Source organism: Python bivittatus, unplaced genomic scaffold (genome assembly GCF_059951505.1).
Source record: "Python bivittatus isolate LINGU-HERP-01145 unplaced genomic scaffold, Pbiv_v1 ctg000610_np1212, whole genome shotgun sequence".
NCBI classification, from domain to species: Eukaryota; Metazoa; Chordata; class Lepidosauria; order Squamata; family Pythonidae; genus Python; species Python bivittatus.
The window spans coordinates 42357341-42376632 of record NW_028277088.1 but is presented as its reverse complement, the minus strand read 5'-3'; the positions used below and the strand labels follow the sequence as shown (position 1 = coordinate 42376632).

At 39.2% G+C, this 19292-nt stretch overlaps 1 protein-coding gene across 1 annotated transcript in view; it reads right to left on the bottom strand.

The window, feature by feature from the left end:
• LOC103053334 (collagen alpha-6(VI) chain-like) overlaps positions 1 to 19044 on the bottom strand; it is a 62634-nt gene extending 43590 nt beyond the window's left edge. Inside the window, exons 1-6 of the mRNA XM_088150891.1 lie at positions 18714 to 19044; positions 12320 to 12412; positions 10424 to 11032; positions 8942 to 9556; positions 7002 to 7562; positions 3829 to 4386 (exon numbers count right to left, since the gene is read on the bottom strand). Coding sequence (XP_088007017.1) covers positions 3829 to 4386; positions 7002 to 7562; positions 8942 to 9556; positions 10424 to 11032; positions 12320 to 12386 — 2410 coding nt within the window. The 5' untranslated portion in view covers positions 12387 to 12412; positions 18714 to 19044. The remainder of the gene's footprint in view (positions 1 to 3828; positions 4387 to 7001; positions 7563 to 8941; positions 9557 to 10423; positions 11033 to 12319; positions 12413 to 18713) is intronic.
• Positions 19045 to 19292: the final 248 nt, after the last annotated feature.

Here is a 19292-nt window from a genome sequence, read left to right as displayed (position 1 = left end):
GGAAAGGGAGTGTCCCTCACCGTCTACACAGACTCGCGATATGCCTGGGGAGTAGTGCACACTTTCGGGAAAATTTGGCTGGAACGGGGTTTACTCACAGCTGCTGGAAAGGGAAGGTTGCAGGGAGGAAGCAGGTCATTGGGTTATAATTGAGGGGACCCCAGTAGTGAGCCGTGCTGACATGAGGGGGATGGTGGAGAAACTGCACGAAGGGTCTCACGGGGGGTGCAGGCTTTGGTAGACACTGTAAAGCTGTGGGAAGGGCCAACGGGGTGTTGAAGCAACATCTCACCAAACTGGGGCTGGAAACAGGGCTACCTTGGACAAAGACACTTCCGGTTGCCCTGCTTCGAATGCGGACAGCCCCTCGCAAGGATGTGGGGGTCTCCCCATTCGAGCTGATGATGGGAAGACCTTTCCTGGCTCCAATGGGAGAGCCTATCCCCGAGCTAAAGGATGCCTTCCTGAGAAAGTATCTCTTGGTACTGTCACAATCTCTCTTGTCTCTAAGAAAACAGGGACTCCTCGCTCAACGGCCCCCTTGCTGAAAGACCAACACCCCCACAAGCCAGAGGATTGGGTCCTGATAAAGACGTGGAAGGATGAGAAGCTGAAGCCGTCTTGGGAGGGACCATACCAAGTTCTCCTGACAACTGAATCAGCAGTTCGGACCTGACAGGGGCCCGACCATGGACTGCCCAACCGGGAGACGGACTCAAAGTAAAACTTAAAAGGAACTGAACTAAGGCAGGGGAGGAGATGACCAACATAAAGGCGTAGAATTGGCACAGACAGCTTTGATCACTGGGGATGATCCCCGTGGGGGGGGGGGGGATGTTCTATCATTTTGGGTCTTCTCCCATACCAAGACCCTGGACTAATCAAAGGCAAATGGCTCTAAATCTCTTGGGGATAACCAATGCAACTCAATGTGTATATTTCAACAATACCCAGAACCGTACCCCCATTGCCCTCAAAAGGTCCTGCTTTCACTTGTGGAGGGGTCTATAATATCCCTTACGCCTCAACCCCTCTATACCTACCTAAAGGTTTCTTTTTGTTATGTGGACATGAAGCTTACACCTATGTTCCAGCCTATAGTTCAGTGGGCCCTTGTGCCATAGGGCGCCTGACCTCTTTATATGCCCTGCCTCCAATGCAAGCGCACCCATCAAAAGAAAAAAAGAAAAAGGGAGCTGCCATCTGATTGTGAGAGTGATGTGACACTCTTGTCCAAAACAGAAGCCATGGCTCTGGCCCTCTCCTTAGTAGGGGTTCCTGCACTAAGCGGAAGAACTTACCTGGACCTAAGGAAGGTGGCCTGCCTCCTGGCTAAAAGTGTCAACCTTACATCCTCTCTCATTGCAGCCCTCACTGAAGAAGTCACTGAGATCAGGAGGGTGGTCATTCAAAATCGGATAGCTATAGACTATCTCCTATTAAGGGCAGGACAAGGCTGTGAATCTTTTCAAGGTCTTTGTTGCTTTAACCTAACCAACAATGAGAATTATATTGAAGCAAAACTAGCCAAGTTGAAGACCTTAGCCTCTCGCATATCCGAGGATCCAGAGGGATGGAATTGGTCGTGGCTCACTAGTTGGTTACCTAACTTTGCTTGGTTAAAACAACTTTCTGTACTAGCCATTGGCTTCATTGCCTTACTGGTCCTAGTATGTTGCTTAATGCAATGCCTCCCTGCTTGTGGGAATTACCTGTCCCAGTGTGTGAAGCCCCGGGTCCGGGACAAGGGAGCAATCCTGTTAGTCAGGTTTGAGGCCCAACAGAGGCGTGAAAAGAAAAAGGGGGGATTGTGAGAAGGCAGGGAGAAGTGAGGGCCTCAAACAGAACCATGTTTGCTCGGGGTGAGCGCTGTGCACCATGGGGCAGCCTTGGGGGGACGGCAGGAGGGAGGATGGGCAGAAGGCACACTCGCACCAGAGTGGAGAGGGACGGCAGGAGGGAGGAAAGACTGCAGGCAAGAGGCACGATCGCACCAGAGTGAAGAGAAACGGCAGGGGGCGGCTGTCGGGTCAAGTGGGGATTGGAATGTGTATTGCGCTGATTGGATTCGGAAAGTGGAATGCCTGCGGTTTTGCGGTTAATTAGCGGCGCTCCGGGGCGGTAAAAAAGGTGAGATTGTGAGCCAAGCCCTCGTAGGAGGGGGAGGACAGATAGGGGGTATAAAAACCTGTCAGACCTTGCTTCGGGGTTCCTCCATTGCTGCGGGAGGGACCCACCTTTGCAAACGTGCCCAATAAAAACTTCTGTCTACTGGATAACCGAACCCGTGTCTGTCGTTTTCTGACAGCACTGATCCAAGGATAGAAGAAGGAAAACACATAAAAAGGCTGAAAATTTATTCTGGAGAGTTTCCATTCAGTAAAACAATGTGTGGTATGAGCAATATAATTCCATCTCCATGCTGTATGACTTCCTCCCTTAACTCTATGGCCAGTAAAAATACTTCTTCCAAACAATGCACATGGTGTTTCTACCATGTGATGGGAATTTCTGAAATTTGTTTACATTTGCATGAAGTTTTTCTATGATGTACTTTTGAATTCTGTAGTAAGGCCCGCTGAACTCTGCAATATTAAGCTGCATTGCTTATGTTATTGTATTAAGTTCTATTGAGTGCAACAATCAGAACAGAATAAAAAGCTACAGAGACCCAGCGTATGTAAGTCTGTAAATATGGAAGCAGCTATGCTGGGCCTCCAATATGACCTCTTTCTGAAGATGATGGTTCGTTTAGCTGGTTGACTGAGCAGTGTAGTCACATTTACAGTATTTGGGGGTCCACGAACAACCAGCTAAATGAACCATCATCTTCAGAAATCAAATTATTGCAATAGACCTCCCTGGCTAAGCCAGTCCTGGTTATACAGCTAGTTAGGAGCCAGATCTAGGAGATGGGGTAGTGGCAGCTGATGCTCTGAGAAAGTGAAAGGTCTTCTTCTACTAGATGGCATACATACAATCACTGCATTTTTACCATGGGATATAAGGCCTCAACCTCTTTGCCTCTTGCCTGCATCTCATTTCGATGGGCAATATCTGGGATGGCTACCTAGATACTGAACCTGAAACTTGGCCATATTTTAGAATTTGATACATCAGTATTCCTTATATTCTCTTTTCTTTCATTTGTTCCTTGAACTGATCTACGTGTTCTGTTTAGAATTGCTTATTACTGCATGGAGTAAAATTGCTGAAGAGGATATTGGTATGTTTCACTGCCTCATCTCGCCACTTGACCATAAAAGGGAAAGCAAGATTTGGAGATGGGTGTTTATTTTCAGGAGCCTTCAAGTGAAATTAGAGAGATTTGTTCACTTAATAAGCAGCTTAAGAAAAAGAAATTGAATATAATAATCCAGAAGCTCGAGCAATGAGCCTCTCTAGTGACAAACTGCCTTCGGAAATTATCAGCCTTAGCAAAGACGTTGAATGAACCACAGAATACAACAAGCCAGACCAAACAAGACCAAGGGATTGATCAAGTACTTTGGAGTTCAGTGTGATTATGCTCAAATATCAGCACCGGTTGGACCATCTTGGCTCTGTACCACATTCATACCTCTTAGCTTGTCTTTCTAGCGGCAAATTATGTCATAATAAATGACACAGTATAATAAATAAATCTAAGGGGCCATTTATCAAGATTAGATCTGAGTGATTGATTGGGTCCAAGAGATTGAAATACATATTAAAAATCCCTACAGATTCCATGGCAACATACTTGGTGGACCACAGAGTCCAGGTTGAAACCATGTCCCCAAATATGCAGGGAGCTGTATTCCCTGCAAGCTGCCCAGTTATACTTACCATCGTAAGGGCTACATATTTCAAAGAGGATCTCACTTTTGAAGTGCTTTAGAACCTCAAAGTCTTCTACATAAAAGACCATCTCAGGCTTCCCACTGATCTCCATCAGCTGCGTTTTGTTAGCCTGGAACATCCCCACTGAATAGATGATGATATTTTCCTCTCTCAAAGCTTCTGCATGGTTTTTCACCTCATCCTGTGCTTCTCCATTAGTCATCAAAATAAGAACTTTCTTGACATACAGTCGTGCCCCTTTGGCAGGCTTGAAATAATTGGACACAAATTGCAGGGCACCTCCAGTGAGCGTGCTCTGTCCCATAAGAGTCATTCTCCCAATAGCATTTTTGATATCTCGTTTTGTCAAGTATTGGTTGAGTTGGAATTCTTCTTGGCATTTGTCACTGAACTGGACAGCTCCAATGTGCACTCTGTCTGGACCAACATCAGATTTGTCCACCAGCTCCCTCATGAAGTTCTTCATTTTCTCGAAGTCCTCAGTCCCGCTGCTTCTAGAGCTGTCTACCAGAAACACAATATCTGTTTTCTTTTCCTTGCAGACTGTTAGAAGAGGAATAAAATAAATATTGTAATATTGGTATATCTTTTTAATATTTACATTAGCCATTAAATAAAACATACTGGAAATGAATATACTGGGTCGAATTGTGGCTGTTAAAATGATGGCATTTTAGGCTGTACCTTTGATCATCATTTTTCAATTGTTAAATTGTCTAAAAGTTTCCATGGTTAACTTATTATCTGGCAGCTAAGAGTAAGAATATAATAAGCTCTTCATAAATCAATTTCACATTCTCTCCCTTAAATTTATGTAATATCCCCAATTCTGGGACATATTCTACATTTTGTTTAATTATAGGTCTTACTTCCCAGACAATTTTCTACCAGAATGATGCAACCTTTTCACAGTTCCATCACATATGAAGAAATGTACCCTTGACCTTATAACAACTGAAAAAAAAAATGATAAAATTCAAATTTTAAATGCACAATTGGTCAAATCTGGAATGCTTATATACAGGCAGTCCACAGTTAACAACCGTAATTGGGACCAGCAAATTATTAATTTTCTTTCACTAAGTGACATGGTCGTAAAGCAAAAAAGCATGTGACCACACTAAGTTATGACAGCAGTTTAGCAGTTCCAGTTGCAAATGGTAAGCCAATCACACGTGGCCATTAAGTCTGATGTCACGTGACTATGACTTGCAACTTCCTGCCAGCTTCCCCACTGACTTTGCTTATCAGAAGCTGGCAGTGAAGGTCACAAATGGTGATCACATGACCATGGGACACTGCAACTGTGTAATTGCATGCTGGTTGCAAACCACCTGAATCGTGATCATATGATTGAGGGGATGCCACAACAGCTGCAATTTCATGGACCAGTTGTAAGTCTCCTTGTTCAGCACTGTTGTGATTTCAAATAGTCCATGAATGAGTGATCACTAAGTGAGGAGTACCTGTACTATGTAGTTATAAGGTGTAACAAAGTTGTGATAATGAAATATTCTAAATGTTATAACCTTGTAATGTTATTGGAGTAATGTATTAATAAAGAAAAAAGAAAGGAAGCAGTAATAATAAAAATAAATAATAAAAATATAAATATAAAAACATATTAGAAATAACTATAGAGAAAAAAATGCTTATGAGACTAAGACACCCTTTCCTGACCAGTACATCATCTCTGAAACTTTTTAAACCCTGGGTCAGCAAATGGTGATGGTGGACACCATGGCAGGTATGTTCACCTCTATTGCGTGTACAGGACTCCAAAATTAAATAAAATTCCATTTCACTTTCTTAAAATATTGAAATGGGTGAAACATATGAGATTACCAAATCTCAGGAGCCTATGATTTGATCATGAACTTCATGATATGGTTAAAATAAAGTCAAGATGGCAGTCAGAACAGTGCAATACTCTATCAAGTTTTTATGTGTGTTGCACACATGGCACATAAAAAATCAACTGGAGCTTTGATTGCACTGGTGTGATCATTATCTTGACATTTTTACCATACCCTATGGACACCCCTGGATGTGAAATTTTGGCCATTCCAGAAGTTAGTTACTTTATTGATTGATTGATTGCATGTATATGCTGTCCAACTCAGAATGACTCTGGGCAGCATACTATTAAAAACATGTCCAATAAGTATTTAAAAAAAAAAAAGACTAAAGGGCCAGTAAGCCCAGAGCTAGTAATATAACAAACACCTGAGCAAAAAAAATTCCACTAAGGCATAGTCCTAACTCAACACCTGGGAGGAGAAGCACGTCTTTAAGGCTCCTTGAAAGAACAGCAAGGTTGGGGCAGCTTGAACCTCAGGGGATTCTGAAGCTGCCAACTTCGGTCTCCTTTGGCAGCCATCTAGGGACATCCACAGGCAGGGCAGGTTAAGGGCAGAATGACAAAAGCAGCATCCCAGGTACACAATGAAAACCCTGCCCCATTTGTTTGGGTGTTGCAAGATCATATGCATGTACAAAAAGGGCAGAGCCCACTCTTTTCATCATTCCAATGACGGCAGCAAAGTCTGCAAATGCCCAGGTAGCCATCTCAGCAAGTTGTCTCTAGTTTCTTTAACCCCCAGTTTATGTCTCTAAGCCAGTGTTTCTCAACCTTGGCCATTTAAGATGTCTGGACTGGGGAATTCTGGGAGTTGAACTCCAGACATCTTAAAGTGACCAAGGTTGAGAAACACTGCTCCTAAGCCAACAACACCCTCACATTTGCATGTTTTTAAGGGGCTGCTCCCAATTTACATTAGGCCAGCTTCAGCATTCCAGTTTGCTATGACAAACAACTGCTTGATACTTTATACTCATTTTTTTTTATTTTATTCATTCATACATGGCATATCAAGCTGACATCAGGTCTAGGATTAAATGACATAAGGCAAAACAAAAAGCTGTTTCTTCAGCATAGGCATCTGGGACAAGCCCATGACATCATATGTATCATAACATGCGAGTGGTACATACTTTTCATGATGCCATGAAGCACATGATGACACTTCCCCTGTGCCCTCCTTTGCCTCTCTTACAGAAGCCCATGCCTCTCACTTTCAATGACCAGCTCGTAACAAAATATACTTGCTGGTCATTGGCCAAATTTCATTAATACAAAAAAATGTATAACCTTTTACCTTCCATAACACAGATCTCCCGAACAACTTCATTCTTTATGTACTTTAGAGAGGCAAAATCATTCACAAAATAAGCTTGGTTGGTTGAATCTGCAATTGTATAGATTTGAGATGCATTAGTGTGTCCTACACCAATGGCATAAAGATTGATCTTCTCATTCCTCAATCTCTTGGCAGGCTCCTCCACATGGTCTTTTGATATCTGGTCTACTAACACAATTAGATGCCGGGGCACACTTCTGGAATGCTGACCTTGCAACTTCCTGAACAGGGGATGAATGAATGTCAAAGCTGCTCCTGTGTGGGGAGTCCCACCAATCTGACGAATGTTATCAATGGCTTTCAATATATCATTTATTTTGCCATATTCTTCAAGATCAAATTCCAGCTCACTGGTTTCTGCATACTGCACAACTCCAACGCGGACCTTATTTGGGCCTACGGTAAACAACTTAACCACTTCTTTCAAAAATAATTTGAGATCCACAAAGTCAAAATAATCAAGGTTTGATGAACCATCAATGAGAAAATAAATATCAGCTTCTTCCATATCCACACATCCTATAAGGGGTAGAACGTTGAAACATGATGAGATATTTAGCCATTGGATGAAAGCATCTTTTTTGTTCATTTCTTTCTTTCCCTGAGCATTACACTGAGGAGGCAACCATCGATACATCCATCACAGTCTTGGAGCAAGCCACTGAAACTGTGTAAACCAGGAAGAAATATCTACTGGTTCTATCAGAATACATAGATACATTATAAAAAAAAAAATGACTGAGGGTTACAAATTAACCAGGGAAGGACAACCTTTTAGTGACCAAAGGGAGCACAAAATGTTTAATGTGATTGGCAAAAATGAAGATGCAAAGCAGCCGAGGCTGTATTACATGTATTGGTGGATCTGGAATATTTTCCCACTTTTGTGGATTGTTGGAGTAGGGCTCTTTTATTTTTTTTAACCCAGTTAAGCCTATTTTAGAGCTAATTTATGGTATTCATATATTTCTTCATCTGGAATGGTGGGAACTACATGCCATCAGTTTTTACAACTCAGTCTAACAAAAATCAGTGCTGCTCAGAAGTCTCAGAGAAAGGAGGAGGAGGAGGAGGAGAATGCATGGAATTACTTCTCATTAAGTAAGTACTTTCTCACTTTGGGAGGTCATTTGGTGAAACAGGAATCCATTTAAAAATACATTGTTTTCAAACAAAACACATAATAGCAATTCAGAACAAAATTGATTGCGATTTCATTCTAAATTTTATTCTAAAGCTATATATTTAAGTTAAAGTGTACAAATTAGAAAAAAGAAAGCATACAATAATAACATTAAGATTTCACTACTTTTCTACAATATCAAAGTGGTAATATGATATAATTATATTCTATTATAATAATATATTACATTATATCAATATGCAATGATAATTCAGCTTTTAAAGAGAAATAAAACCTAGAATCATATGGTCCAATCTTGGCTGATACAAGGGCTATTCAAAGGCTGAGAGTTGATAAATCCATTAAGCCAACCCTTATTCATGGCTCCTGGGCTGTTGCACAAAAGGTGGTTATACAGACTCCATCTCTTAAATAATAAATCCAGTACCCTCTCCAAATTGGGCCCACAGAAGTTGCCCTTTTGAATCTACTCTACTGTTTTAGAGTAATGAAAAAATTCTAGAAACCTCATGTGTTTAGACAGGTTTTTGTGATCTTTGGGTTGGTCTCATAAATATATTCTCTGACAGATTTTGGAACATTTCTTATGGCCAGCAACTACCTTTTTATTATTTATTTGGTTGGTCAGTTTCTAGAATGTTCTCGCACTAATTTTGACAAGAAAACAAATTTTTCACAAAATGTTTACATACTTGCCTCTTGATTTTGCTGTTAAGAGCCCACCCCTGCAAAAACTTTGTTGACGAGAAGTTACCTTTTTTCAGAAGTTCTGTTCTTTTGGTATCCATGTAGAGTTTTTCCTGTATTTGATTCATAATTTTCTTGTGAAAATTCAGAGATGTATTGAGCAAATGAGAAAATGTGCTTAGCTGAGTAACATATCGTGTTGGTGGGTAAGCAGCAACCTGGGTTAGTTGGGTAATATTAGCCTCTTCAATACCAATGGCAAACACAGTCACACCAGCTCTTCTGAGCAGTTTAGCTGCATCTCTCACACTGTCTTCTGAAGATCTGTGACTGATCAGAATGGCTATTTGTTCTACCCCTTGCGCTTTCCTACTTCCAGCACTGGCACTGAAGACTTTCTGTCTTGTAAAATTAATGGCAGAACCTATGTTGGCTTTTCCTGGCTTAGGCGATAGTCCCTGGATATATTGCAGGACACTAATTCTATCAGTTGCCATCTGCAGTGAAGATATCATCTGGGGCTTAGTGCTGAAAGTCACTAGGCCTATTCTTATGCATTTCTCCTTCACATCCAAAGAAGACAAAAGGTTTCCTAAAAATTGCTGCATCTTTTCAAAGTTTGTTTGTGGAGAACCTGCATCCACGATAAATACCAAATCAGCAACTCCATCACCATGACACGCTGTAATAGGAAAGAAACACAGCATTCACTTTTAACTCCTGATAGCTTTTTTGGGCATCTGTGTTAGTGAATCAACTATACTTCCACATTTATCCATCCCAGAGAACCTGCTTTCTGCTTCACTTTTGCTCTAGGCAAATCTTTTCCAAATGGTGCCTTTCAGCTATGCTGAATGCTACCCTCACCAGCCAACAAGGCCTTGGCCTTGCTGGAAAATAATGGTCGAAGTTGCCATTCAACACATCTGGAGCACACTGGGTTAACTGGGGGAGACTGCTCTAGATCAATAGTAGCCATTCTTTTGGCAGGTGGAAACTACTGTGGGTGGGCAGGAATGAGGTTTATATTAAGGGTGGGGGTCCAGAGTTTGGTAGTGTGGGAGGGGCAACTCAAGTCCATTGGCATAAACACTTAGCATGCCTACTTTCTAACTGTTGTTGTTTTGCAAGAAAACTAGGAAATTCTGCTATTAGCATTTATTAATGAGGCCAGAAAAAGAACTATTGGTGACTCACATGTGCCCCCCAGCAGAAGAAACTGTTTGTATAGTAGATTGGAATGCAGACATGTATGTGTATGTGTGTTTATTAAATGTTTATTGAATAGAGGCCTCATAATACCTCCAGGAACACAAGCCAATATACATAGCACTGCCTCTCCTATTTTTCTACACAATAGCCACCCAGAGTTGCATTGGTGAGATGGGAGGCCATATAAATTGAAATAAACAAATAAATATTACTCATTTTTGCAAAGGGATATGTTAAGTTTCCAACCATATTTCAGATGAGTCAGTTTTATACTTTGTGGCTAACACCACTAACTTCTACCTAATAAATCTATTTGTCATGGAATCATGTATCTTACCTTCTAATACTGTTCTGTAGTTCATGTTCACAGCTGCCATATTTAAAAGATTTGTATCATTATTACCTATGTGAATAGCATCAACTACGATCCTAGAAATATTCTGAGCAAATACACTAAGGTCTTCTATTCTAGGAAAGAAGAAATAAAATGGCTTTGTAGCCATCAGACGTAGTTCGCCAGAAGAGGCATCTTCCACCCCAATTGAAATGACCTTTACTCCAGATTTCTGCAGTAGCTGACCAGCTTCTTTTATATCATCTTTAGATTGTTGAGATGTGATCACTATCAAAATCTTGGACCTGTCTTCTCCAGGAACTGGTTTCCAGGAATCGATCTCATGTATTTGGTAGAGAGCACTGCCAGTTTTTAAGAAGCCAGCTTTGAGTACCATTTTCTTTTTGATATGATTTAACATTGGATTCTTCCCTTTGTAGGTATCCAGTTGGAATTCACTATATACTTGATCACTATATTGAGCAAGTGCAATGCGATACTCGTTAGGCCCAAAAGGTAAACTCTTGATTGCTGTACTAATAAATGTTTTGACATGAGGGAAAGATATATTACTACTGGACACCAAAAATATAATATCAACAGGCTTGGGAACTGAAAAAGAAGAAAAGATGTAATCATGTAATGCTTAAGCATTCTGGCTACAAAACAAAATGTTCAAATATTTCAGTATGTTTAAAAAAGTATTACTAAGGTGACCACAGACAACTGAAAGCTAGAAGCCTAAAACTACTTATTAAAGCTTTGTAGGACAAATCATAAGATACAACTAGACAAGGTCCACAATCTGTCAAGGCCTTAAAGTGCAGCTGTTAGAGACCTCCAGAAGTTATCACCACTTAATAATTGTCAAGCTGACAAAGGGAAATATTGTTTAAAATATGAACGGAGATTCCAATTAAACTGCATTGAATTTTAAATAGAACATTGAATTTAATATTGGACTTCATGTTGGCCGGTGACCAAAGAGAACTAGGTTCATGTCACTCCTCGTATGTATAAGATCACTGTGTGATCTTGGGCCAGCCACTGTCTCTCAGCCTCACCTACCACACAAAACAGAGAAAAGTTTTGGTTATGGAGGAAATAGGAGGAAGTTAGTCTATGCAAGCCTCTTGAGTTTCTTTCCAGCCAGAAAAAGAGAAGGGCCACAGAAGGCATTTTGCTTAGGGTGCCCTTATAGCACCACATTTTAATTTGGGGACTAATCTTTCCCTCAAACAGTGTGCTGTATTTGTATGCAAAGGAATTTACAGGAACAGCAGAATCCTCTCTTTCTATTCCTCTACCCTCTTGGCACATATGCACCATCATAGGAAGAAACAATATTATTTCAGTTTTTTAATATAATCTGCTATTCAGTCCTGAAGACTCTTAGAACAGCTAAAGGCATACAAGAATGCAACAGAGTAATTTTAAAAAACCTGAATAAATAAAACAAACTAATAAAGTATCCTGGTTTTTAAAAATTGCAATAGCACTGAAAAGAGATTTTAAATGATCTCCAGATGGAAGACTGAAATAAGTAGGTAATCAGTTGGCCATTATAAAGGTGTAAGATTGGGCACCAGTCTAGCTCTCAGTCAAACCAAATAACCTTCTACCTCTCGTGTCACTTGCCAGCCTTTCCTCCTCCCTCAGTTAAGGAACCTGAATTCTGGTTTTCATGAACCCTTTGAATTCTAAGAACTCCAGCCCCCAAACTCCTGGAGGGTACCTGGTTGAAAAGAACTGCTGATAGCAATCCTTCAACATGTGCTAACTGTTCCTTATATTTTTCTCAGTGCAAATGTGTCTTTCTTTTGGTGTCATGTTCATGGAACTCCTGTTTCTCAGATGGGTACATCTTACCATTAGGGCGTAAAAAAAAAATTGTTGTACCTGGTTTCTGGGCCATGAAAGTCCGTGTCCCAGTAATTATGAATATTAATATCAATAACATCTTCATATTTTGACCAATGTTCCAATCCTTAGCTGTGAAGGGAAAATTAAAAATGCCAGTTATATTTTTTTCACACTTGGCTGCAATTCATCCTGGGCTTTATGTCAAGAGAAAATGATATAAAGATGAACCAGGGTTTATCACAGATATCTCAATGCCTGAAACAAAGGCCAATATCTGTACCTCAAATTCAAATATTTGACACATATAAGCCAAACCACCATATGCCAGGGTATTATCCTCTAGTAGTATCCATAGGGATGTCAAAACAGGCAAGATACTTGGGAGAGGATACTCAGGACAAAAAGTTAAGGTGATTGCAACTGTTGTCTTTACAACATCTGCTGCATGAGATGGCTGACCTCATGATGGCTGACCTCATGCCGCATGAGATGGCTAGCCCTGGGTTATATGAACATTTCCCCTTTAAATCTGTTGTTAGAACCAATTATTTCATTTGCTATTATGGCAAGTGCTTGCCCACATACCTGTAGGTTCAAACTATGTTAAAACAAGTTTATTTTAAACGTGGTTAAACACGGTTTGTGAAAAAGTAGCTTGGTTCCTCCATAAAGATAGACATGCATGCACAGCCTAAGCCTTGCATGATGTACTTGAAAGCTATGCATGCAATCCTCAGAGACCTCCAAAAGTTGCCAGCAAATTCCAATTTTAATATGTTTGAAGAGAAAATAATTAATCAAATGGAGAATTCTGAAATTAACTGTAATTGGCTTGAATGAGGAACTTTATTTTCACCTTGGAGTTAAGTCACTTACTTTTTGAAGTAGCTAAGTAAAGGCCTTAGCCTAAAACCACTTCTGCAACCTTGTCATCAACAATAGTTTTCAGTTCATATCAACTGGGCTCACACATCATCAAAACTAAAGAAACTAAACAAACTACAATATGGCTGGGTACGTTGTGTGAACCAGGCCTCTGCATCTGAGGGGCAGTAATTTCTAGGCTCTTAAATTATTGTTATTATGCCTTGAAGTAGAGGTAGAAAAATTCCTCTACCTCAAGTACAACATTCGTATCTATAAGCTATGTCACCCTTCTGAGGGCTTTTTAAAAGTCAGCCTCCACATTTTAATGCTTTTTGTTGCATTTGAAACAGCACGGCATTCAATCTTTGGTTTCACTACTATCCTTTGTATTCTTATCTCATGACCACTTCATGACCAATCCCTAATGGAAACTGGAATCCTTGTTCCACTTACGGTAAATTAGACATTGTGTCATAAATTTGGTTTTCAGAGAATGGTTCTAGTGAGTTTCAGAAATCAAGGTAGAATTAAATTGCTTTGAGTCCAGAGAGCACAGTTACAATCTGGATCGCTCAGATTTTCTGAAGAGAGAGAATGCTCAGAATGTTTGTTATGTGAACATCCAAAGACGTGGTAATGTCTCAACAAGTGCTATATTTGTATTCTGATATTCCATTTGATGAGGCCTCATTTTTTCCATTCTATATATATATAATTTCTTACCCAGGACAGCAGAATGTACACTGAAAGCCAAATGCCTTGGCAAGGCTTTAATTTGCTTTGCATATGGTCTTCATTTTCACAAGCCAAACTATGTCCTTGAACATCCAAAATGGACTTTAGAGGATACATTTATGTTAGTGAACTGAAGTAAAGTGTAAGCAAGGCAGACAAAGATTAATTGTTCTCCAGGCCTTAATTTTGGTTTTGCATTTCTTTCACCAATTCAAAAGGTATTCTCTGTCATTGTTTTTAAGGATACCAAGGAAGTCCACTATTGCTGTGGCAAATAAGGAGGCTAAAACATCTCTCCACAAGATAAATAAGTGTTTCAGTTAAGCATAATCAACACTGTATTGTCGAAGGCTTTCACGGCCAGAATACGATGGCTGGTGGGGGTCTTCCGGGCTGTGTGGCCGTGTTCTGGAAATTTTGTTTGAAGATGCTAACATTTCACCAGCATCTGTGACCGGCATCTTCAGAGGGCAGGAGCACAGGCAGGAGCAGAGGGCAGGAGAACTGCCCTCTGAAGATGCCGGTCACAGATGCTGGCGAAACGTTCGGAAACAAAACTTCCAGAACTTCCACACAGCCCGGAAGACCCACACGAGCCATAATCAACACTTTTTTTAAAAAAAATGTTGGTTTCCAATCTGACATATTGGACTTGAAACTGGCTGTTATGAATTCATATTGGTTAGACATTGATAGCAAACAAAGAAAGCAACTCTAATATTTACATCACTATGCTAAGATGCCACACTGTAATAAGGAAATTTCATTCCTTACTGGAATTCCAAGGGTTTGCCAAATTATTGAATCAACTGACCCAAATCTGATTTCGATTATTATATATGTTGAAATCCCCAACGGAGACTGCTAATAAGCAACTTGCCCTTTGGCAGATGTCAAAATGGAGCCCTGAGCAATGGAATCTATTGAGTACCAAAAATATAATTCAGAATCTACAAGGTGAATCCTATCTCCCAGATGAGATCTGTAGTGTATGACTAGCCATTTGCTAGAAAATCACATGGATTTCAAAGAAGGTCAGTTGTTACCATTCAATTCTCATTATGATTCTAACATAAATCACTATAGCATAGGTCCAAAATATTTTCCTGCCTGAAGGAGAGAGAACAGCAAACTCGTCCCCAGTAGCAAGGCTAAATCAGTAATTTAGTCATCTGAGGCAAAAAAAAAAAAAGTTCATAAATGTCTCCTCTCTTCCAGGCAATAAAAATATGTTTATAGTGAATTAAATAAATCACCCTTTACTGCCCTTCACAATGGCTGATTTGAACACTGTGCCAAATTATATTTTATACTAATCATGATTTGTTGTCTAAGCTGTTAGCTGCATTTGCATTTAATGTCAAGTTGTTGATAAAAGTTTAAACATTCATGGTAGCTGGGTTCATCCAGCAGTCAAAACCAAACAAACCAATTATGGCTTAGCATGATAGTTGAACCCGGCCAAAGCCTGCTGTTAGAAGTTTCTACCTCATCCTGCCAAAATACAGGGCTAGCCCTTCATTAGCTATTTACAACTTTTTCATCCAGTTCTTGAAGATATACTTCACTACAGTGTTTCTCAACCTTAGGAACTTGAAGATGCGTGAACTTCAATTCCCAGAATTCCCCAACCAGAAAGCAATTATTGTTACATAAATCTGTTATTGTTATTGAATGGTACAGTAAAGCTTCTCTTCCCCCATCAACCTGTTTGCAGATTGCTGGTTTCCTGTTGTGAGAAAACAACAATTCTAGGCAGCAGCATCACTGGGAGAGCTTAGCAACTTACTGAATCCTCACTATGAGGAGCCAGCAATTTTAATAGGTTGATTTTAAGCAGGGCAGTGAGGCACTAGCAATCTCAGGATTTAGCTGACCAGTGAAAAGGAAGGTGGCACTTTGCAATAATAAACTATAAGCCTAGACATGTTTACTCAAAAATAAGTTTCATTGGGTTAAATGGGACTTACTTCTAAGCAGCTGAGTATGGAATCACAAGTATAATGTGTTCTTGTTCTTGCTTTGGACCGTGCAACTACATAAAGAATTATTTTATTTTATTTTATTTTATTTTATTTTATTTTATTTTATTTTATTTTATTTTATTTTATTTTATTTTATTTTTGCTCTGATTGCTATTCTCAAAGCACAGGGAACTTTTTTTTCCCAACATGTTGTTGGAAGCAACTTCTCCCAGGCCATCTGCTTTCTCTCAAAGCATCTTCAGGACTTGAGGTGATGAAACATTATTCAATTGTCAGTCATGAAATAACGATGTTCTAGAAGCTTCACAGTTGAAAAATACTCCCTGACACTCTTTTGGCTGAAGACTCAGAAGTTTATTGTTTTTGCAGTTAGAATTATTGGTATTTCAGAAAAATCATTATTCATGTAACTCTGGCCAGTTGATTTCAGGTACTTGTTGACAGATCATCATTTGCAGAATGCTTTTTTAATCTTTCAGGATTTCTTTGTCTTTCTATTAAAGTTTGCTTACATCAGCTTTCCAAATCTGCCATTTAAGATATTCATTTACTATTCAATGTCTATTCCAAGAGAACAGTCTCCTCTTTGTTCCCTGAAACTTTTCTCAACAGTAGCAATAACCTTCAAGACCTGGTTATGTCAGCAGGCCTGGGGAGCTCAGGGGACAGGTGAACTTGTGAGGTGGCTCTGTTATTATTAACATCTCCTTGTCCACTTTTTTTTTTTTTTTGGTATTAGCTCTGTTTTCATAGTTTTTAATGTTTTTAATATCATTAATAATGATAATGGTTTTAGGGATTTATTAATTGTTTTAGTTCTGTTGTACACCACCCAGAGCCACTGGCTTTGTGAGATGGGCAGCTATATAAATTAGACAAATAAATAAATAAACCTTATGACTGTGTCATGGGCCACCCTGAGTGGGTCTTGAGTGAATATACCCATAAAGAGCAGAATACAATGTGTAATATCAATGAAACAAAATACAGTATTAAACATCCAGCACCAAGGAGACTTCACATCAGCTTCTGAGATTTAGCTCTGTGATATACATAGCCAGCCTCATTGAATATATTTTGGCATGATGTTCTTGACTCCTTTTTTTTTCCGGATATAGCAAATCCAGACATGCATTCAGTACAGGTTTCCTCTTGAATACAGCTTTCAAAATCTGAGACACATCTTTTGAAATTAAGTGTTTCAGAGGATAAAGGCTGTCAGCCGCTGTTTTGTGGACATTTGGAAGGGGGGTGTATTTTCTCTCATAATGCCCATAATTTTGAAATTTCTTCAGTTCTGAAAATGGGACAATATAAGTTTCCTATTGACTTGGGACTAAATCCATCATTTCTGTTAAGCATGTACAAGAATTAATTAGTAAGAATCTTCATTGTCCATTATTAAATATTGCATGGGATCCTAATGTAAGTTGACTCAGAGACATTCACAAAAATGAAGCTTCCCCTTTTTCTTCCCCCTGCATCAGTTTCTGTCTCTGTTTTCCTGGACATTTTGCTTCTAAGACCTCTAAGAAAAAAACAATAAACTAGAATTCAGTTGAAAAAATAATTTTAGAAAGTCAATGGGGAAAAAAATTCTAGTGGTTTTTTTTTTTTTTAGTAGTTCTGGTTATCTTATCATTTTATTATTTTTTCCAAATTAATTGTTTTATTATAGAATATAAATAATATGTTGTAGAATACAAATAATAGCTAAGTACACTGGTGTCTGTACAATAGAAACTAGCAGCTGTTAACACTGTGATGATGAAAGTAAATTAAATCTTTCATAATAGAAAATTTATATCAATGTTAAATATGAGTTCTAAAATAAGCAACTCTATGTTCATATATATATTTAAAAGTTCTAGTCTTCATCTCCCTTCATTTCCCCAGGAACTCCATATTATATTGTTTAGAAGTACCCATCCTCTGGAGAGTTGGGGGCTTTCATTGTTAGATGGAAACACTCTTCCTTCTATTGTCTTAGAATCCAATTTATGTTTATGTTTTCAAACCAAATAATCACACTGCAGTTAATTTCTTCAAGAGGTAGATTTGTTTTGATTCAAATAGATGCTTCATTCTTCTAATGTACTCTAAGTCCTAAATGATGGGGGCATTTTAAAAGGTATTTGCTAGAAGTCTTGACTTGTTTTTTTTAGCAATTAGCTTTGCCCAAACAATAATATTTAGACCCTCTTTTAACTCATATGATCTTAACATTTTGAAGAAAAACTGGTAAAGACTGAGGAAGCTGATCATGGTTATTATATGTCTTTGTTATAATACACAAGAAGCTAAGAAGTTATAAGCATCCCCAAAGTTATACATCTTCCCTTATAAATATGTCGTATGCCATTCTTTGTATCTAATTCCTATTTTGGGGAGAAGATTGAAGGAAGCGAGCTCAGTCGCCATAGTTTAAGTATTCAAGTATGTCCAGATCAGAGAATTCAAAAAGACAAATAATGCTGCAATTTCGTATGCATATTCTGAAAACAGATTCTACTGAACTCAGCCTCTCTGAACAGAGATGTTGCGTGTAGCAATGAAGTCTTCTTGTCATATTCAGCACCAAAGACAGTTGCTGCTATCTACCAGCTATTTAGCAAACCTGCAACCTGCTCAGAGGATCTCAGAGGTTGGTCTAGTTTCTCCAACTGATTTGCAATCCCAGGTAAGAATGTTGCAAGCTTTCCAAATCAAAACTTTCTGTTCCCAAAATCACCCTGTTTCCTAATTTTCCTTTTCTCCAGCGAGTCTCCAGTGCTGATTCTACCACCAGTAAGAAGAAAGTGAGGCTGTCTCTTAATTTTGACCTATGAGAGTCCTTTACTAACCTGATTTGCTCTTTGGGACTCAATCCAATCTGGTAAATTCCTTCTCCAGGAGCAGAAGCTTCTCAGATGGTTCTGGTATTTTGCAGCTTATAGCAAGAGAGAAAGGGGAAAAAAACTTGAAGCATGCTAAAATAAATTCTTCATATGTATATTTGCAGGGTTAATTTTTTTCCCCTCCCAGTAGAGTTTTGGCAAGCAGGACAATGCCCACTGATAACAGCTCTGCAAAGACAATTTAGAGAAAAAACGGAGCTGTTCCTGACGCTTCCTTTGGTGGCTGAATGCTAGAAGAGCTCCAGTGGGATGAGCTATCAAGTGATTTTCCTGGCCTTTCCTTGTGCACCATTCTTGGCTTTGGAGAAAATTAACTGGAGAATTTCTTCCTTGTTCAATCCCAGAAGTGGTTTTGGACTCAGAGTAGGCAGGCAGGAGAACCGTTGCTGACTTATATAAATACAATATATCCTTCAGAGATTTGCTGAAAAATGAATGGTACGTCCGATTATGTGCTTTAATACTCATCATGTAAGAGTACTTAAGGCCATTTCCAATGATAACAGTGGAGGGAATGCCATTTTT